General features: G+C 44.6%; 2 protein-coding genes across 2 annotated transcripts in view; one reads left to right on the forward strand and one right to left on the reverse strand.

Moving 5' to 3' along the window:
- Positions 1-2,821: 2,821 nt before the first annotated feature.
- Positions 2,822-4,112, forward strand: LOC118321555 (rho GTPase-activating protein 39-like; the record flags this gene model as incomplete). The annotated part of the gene is given in 1 exon segment (XM_035652921.1): positions 2,822-4,112. A coding segment is annotated over 1 exon segment (1,291 nt), but the record flags the coding sequence as incomplete, so codon positions are not given.
- Positions 4,113-5,450: 1,338 nt separating this feature from the next.
- Positions 5,451-5,585, reverse strand: part of LOC118321461 (rho GTPase-activating protein 39-like) — a 5,660-nt gene continuing 5,525 nt past the window's right edge. The window contains exon 5 of the mRNA XM_035652781.1: positions 5,451-5,476. Coding sequence (XP_035508674.1) covers positions 5,451-5,476 — 26 coding nt within the window. The remainder of the gene's footprint in view (positions 5,477-5,585) is intronic.

Consider the following 5,585-nt stretch of genomic DNA (forward strand, 5'->3'; position numbering starts at 1 on the left):
TGTCTGATTTGGTGTGAATACAGCCTTAGGGTTGTTTATCTGGACAATATCAGGATCCATTCAACTTATAAAACACAATGAATAAACACATTAACGTAAACATTTTGTAAATGCGACGCAGACTATATTTATCTTTTCACTTCTCTGCATGTGTTTTGAATCTTGAATGTAATTTGATGTGTCGTCCATGATTCCATGAGGCAAAGGTGGCCTGAAAAAGAAATCTTTCTATTATCATTTAAATTCTGTTTGAACACTTGTTCTTCAATTATCACCCGTACGAGGAGCAATCTGAAAGTTACAAAAGAGTCCTTGATTAGCTCAAACTATAATACTGTACTGTAACAGAATGAAGAATATTCATTGGGGACTGTTTTGTGCCCTCCAAACGAATAACGTAGAATTCTGCTTCTTCCAAAATTCTGCTGTTGGAGCGCTTGATTGTATTCATTTAATGACACTGAAAGATCGAGGCAGTAGCATCAGTTTGTCATCATTTGTCAACCTACCTATTTGGTAATTATCTGAGCCATCACCACAGGCTGAAGTTGCAGTATCAACCAAGGTTGTCAGGTGACTTGTCATTCACCTTCTAAAACCATCAAACACACTGCCAGTCATTCACACTCACCTTCCTCCCGTCACCTCACCAAGACTGGGCCGACCCAGATCTTTCTTTTTCTTTTGTTAAGAAATGTAGAATCTCATCATCACTTTTAGAGTTTGAAGACTACATTGCTTACTGGTTGTGCTAAAAGATATGAAATATAACATCAAGAAGTGGACAGCTTCTGATTTGGAGTGCATTCTGAACTGCATTTTTGAGTTGGGATTTTGGTTTGAAACTATGTGGGCAGGGGGGAGAAATCAGTCTCATTGGCTGAATAAACACGCCATTTTCCCACAGTTTTTCTCCTAATTCTTTTTTAAGTCTTATGGCAGGTCAGTGGGGCAGTTTTTCTGAAGCCAACATTTTCTAATTGCCTCTTTACTTGCTGCCAGCCAACATCTTTAGGAGGTAGGTATCATCTTTACCCAGCCCATCAGGGATGTGTCCAAGGTAGAGGGATGTGAATGTTGTACTGATACTAAAACCCAGAGTTTTTTAAATGATTGTTAGGGGGGACCGGACCAGAAGACATGATCGTGATCATTCATAATTTTTCCACTTTCCATCCAGCAGCAGTGCTGAGTGCCCATTTGTTTAGCCTTCTGTTTTGGAGTAATAAAAAGTGAATCAAGTTTTTCCAACAGAAGTCTCTCCAGGTCTGGGAGTTGGTGGACGGTGGCATTCAGCTACATGTTATTTCAATATGCAACAAATGTTCCCATCGCTGTTCCACATAGTCTGTATAGTCTTATTGAGTGTAGTGATGCTATGGTGTAGCTTGCTTACAAGACGTATATTGCTGCCTGAGTTATAAGCATCAAAAAATTTATGAATAACAGTTGGTTGCTTTCCCAAAAATGAACCATTTACATTTTTATAAAAATAATCACGAAGCTGCAAATACCTGTAAAAGTCCTGCCCACCCAACCTTGTTATCTGACACAGATATGACACAGATATGACACATATCTGACTTTGTTTCCCTCTCTCTCACACAGATGCATATTAGCACACAAACACTCACACTGCTGCTATTGAGCATTGGTGGATCAGTGTGTGAAGTGTGCAGAGGCAGAGCAGGTTGTCCCCTAATCAGAAGGTTGTCGGTTCGATCCCCAGCTCCTCCCGCCACATGTCGAAGTATCCTTGAGCAAATATTGAACCTCAAATGTGTATGAATGCATTAGTTTCTGTTCGATGGACTTGAAAGACTAGAAAGGCGCTATACAAGTACAGGTCCCTTTACCATTTACTTCACTTTCTCTCGCCCAGTTCGCCTGTTGTTCTTTATCCCACAGCACTCTCCCTCCCCCTCCTTGTTGTCTGACAAACAAGCAGAATGCGAGGGCCCACTCACTGAGAGGAATGACTGAGTGAATGTGAACCGCTGAAGTAAAGGTCTGTTGTTGCCAAAGGCTGCTGTTTGGTGGATATTAGCTGTGGCAGATTGTTGTCGCTAAATCTCCTGCAATACCTTTGCTTCAAATGGATGGATTAAAAGCAGATTATAACATAAGAAAAACCATAAAAAAAGTACAAACTGATAAAGACAATTTCCAGAATTTAGATAAAGTCCTGTTTGCATTTCCAGTTTCAAATTACAGTAAAGTCATACTGATCTGGAGTTCGCGCTGCACAGTGGCTGCCCAGTGCTCCTAGTAACTTATTGACGAGAATGAATTTCCCTCCATGGATCAATAAAAGATACGTTAACTTAACTAAACTTGAAAGCCTACTTTCACACCTCCTCACACCAACCAATCATTGTGTAAAGTATACGTGATTGTCGAAATGTGGTTTTCGGAAAGGTTTTGTCATCTGATAAGCCTATAAATTCACAGATCTGTTACTCAAATGGGTCTTCCGGGTTGTATTTCATCAGCTCACCATTGCAGACCTTTGCATTTGCATTAATGGCGTGAAAATGCCACATTACTATACACTGAACATAAGATGAATAGAGCAGCATGATATTCAGGCAAAGATTCCATGTAGATGATTATTACAGCTGGCACGAAGGATATGAGGTGGTAACGAACATGTAGGAAAAATGAAGAGCACACTGAGCTTTAATAAAAAATAGCTTCTTTAAAGTATTACCAGGCACTGTAGAATGAGAGAATGAGACAGTCAGCTCTTTATCATGTTGCCCCTTGACCCTTAATTAAATCTTCTCTCTTCCCTCCTGTCTCTCCTCTCCTCTCTTCTCAGGACTTCTCCCTTCAGGTGGAACACTGGTACAAAGGAGCGAATGTTGATCAAGGTGACAGACAGAGAGCCCAGCTTCTTGGCCCACCAGGGAAATGGTTACTCCCCCTGTGACCCTCCCACCCCTGGTCCTCCCTCTGGAGGGGGCACCACCTCACGAGCCCGCCGTTCCTCTGGAGGAAACCCACCTTCGGAACCCGACGGCTCCCCCGTTCTCTACGCCGACCGCCGCCAGTCTCCTTTCCTGAAGCGGGCTGAGCTAGGTGGTACCGGCACCCACCGCCGCTCCTCAGCCGACTCCCAGCCCCCCTCGCCCCGCTACGCCTATGAACCCCCGCTGTACGAGGAGCCGCCATCCGAGTACCAGCCCCCTCCCATCTACGAGGAGCCTCCCACTGACATGCACCTCTCTGACTCCTCCTTCTACGGCACCGGCAAGTCACCCGCTCGTAAGTCTTCAGCACCCCTTTATCACTCTCCCAAGCAGGGCCAGTCACCCTATGGCCAGCTGGTTCTGACCCGGCAGAAGTGTCCAGAAAAGACCCAGAGTCTGGAGTACAGTCCTGTGGGGAAGGAGTACGTCAAACAGCTTGTGTACGTGGAGCAGTCGTCTTCCAGCCCTCGCTTCAAGACTGCTGATCGCCTGCTGCGTTATGGCACTACAGGGGGCTATGGTGGCTCATATGGGGGGTCCTATACTCTGCAGCACAGCCAATCTCTAATTAGGGACCCCCGCCTACTGCTGGACTACAGTGGGGAGGGTGGAGAGGGAGGCCAGAGGTTGCTTTACGAAGACTCCATATCCTGGACGTCCAGCCAGACCCATTCCCTTTCCTCCTCCTCTACAGGCGGTCCTGGGGCTTTCTCTCCTGGAGGTAACCGCAAACGCAAGAGCCGCAAGCCATCTCTACCCCAGGAACTGGCACGCTGTGGAGGGTTGGAAGGGGAGCTGGCAGGCACAGCATCTGAGGCAATGCTGGCCCAAGCCAGGCTGGCGTGGGAGGCCCAGCAGGTGATGAAACAGAGGAGCAGTTGGGATTCGGGGCAGGGGGGCGGGGCAGGTCAGGGCGGCAGCTCCAAAGATGGCTATGAGAGCGACGGGGCGCTGCCTCTTCCGTTACCAGGACCCGTGGTGAGGGCGTTCAGTGAGGATGAGGCACTAGCGCAGAGCGATGGCCACCACTGGAAACGCAGCACCTTCGATCGACTGGGCTTCCCCCAAGCCCTGCTAGAGAAAAGCCTCTCTGTCCAGACCAACCTGGCCTCCCCTGAACCTTACCTCCACCCCTCACAGGTACTGCTGCATGCTGGGACACTGTGTCCACATTTAGAAAGATAGGATAGTACAAGTTATACTTATAACTACTGACCTTTACTAAATCATGCCCTTTTTTTGCTCTGTGCTCCAATAACAGTTGAGCAAGCCTCAGTCAAAACCTCGTTCAACGTTCTACTCCTGTACTTAGATATGCTATGTGCTAGGCTAATCTATGTTAAAAAGACAACCACATTTTGGTTGTCTTATCTAGCTAATTTTATCAAAATGTTGTTCATTAGACAATAGCTAACTTAAGATGTCAGAATCAGAATCAGAAATAATACACTACTGATCCCTGGGGAGAAATTTGTTCAATTTGTTCATGTGACTACATATGTGGCTTTTAGCTTTTAAACATCTTCAAAATGTCATTGAAAAATGTCATTTCTATCAGTTTACAACCTTTGGATTTGTCTGATTGTCTGAATGCCCATGTTTCTTGCCCTGACTTTGTTGTAGTGATGTCAACAAATATGCAAAAAACATGAATGCTGTATCTAGAGCCAGTGTTTGGTTTTTCCCTTCTGGACTACTGTGGAAACATGGTGGTTCAACATGGCGGACTCCATGGCTCATTCTGCTCATTCGAAGCTAAAATATCATTATACCATTTTCATATTAATATATTCATATTCATCATTATACCCATTACTTTATCATGAAGTGATTTCAGCTATCTAGCCCCGAGCTGAAACCTTACCTGGAACTACAGCCATCACTCACATTGAAGCACTAACACACACACCATGAGTGAATGGCCCAGTCCAGTCTGATATCGTCCTGTGTTACAGCCCCACCCTAGTAGAAAGCCATGGATGTTTCGTGTAAAACTGCTGCTATCACTGCACCATGCTCAGAAAACACAGATATATACATCTACAATAGTAAAAAAAAGGATGAACGAATTTGGTCATTGCACCTGCTTTAACTGTGTTAATTTTACACCATCATCCAGCTTACATCATCATGGAGACAGTAGCGCTTTTATGTGGTGTCCCTGGACAGTGTATACACATCATGACATAATACATCCAGTACAGGAAATGCTTCACATTCCCCTTATATTACATGAACTTCATCAACAAATGGAATGACCCAGTTGTTACGGAAATGTAGATGTTCAGACTTCACTGCTCAGTGAAAATGGAAATTTGAACATCTGCATTCCCATGGCAACTGGGCAGACTGTATCTATTGACTGAAAATCAAGGATCTATAAAATGTATTTATCATTATACAACACAAGGTTGTACAACAAAATGAAAGTTTGCAGTCCCTTCAAATGTCTGTGTGTGCCACGAATGCATGATGTGATCAATGTCTGAGAACACTGAGTTTACCTAAAACACAACCAACCAATATTTATACACCAGACGAATATTAGAGCTCTTTAAGGGGCGTTTTCACACCTAAAAGTCTGGACAGAGGTCCGGACCAACGTTCGTGTTT

Source organism: Morone saxatilis, unplaced genomic scaffold (genome assembly GCF_004916995.1).
Source record: "Morone saxatilis isolate NCDOM2014 unplaced genomic scaffold, NCSU_SB_2.0 Contig12, whole genome shotgun sequence".
NCBI classification, from domain to species: Eukaryota; Metazoa; Chordata; class Actinopteri; family Moronidae; genus Morone; species Morone saxatilis.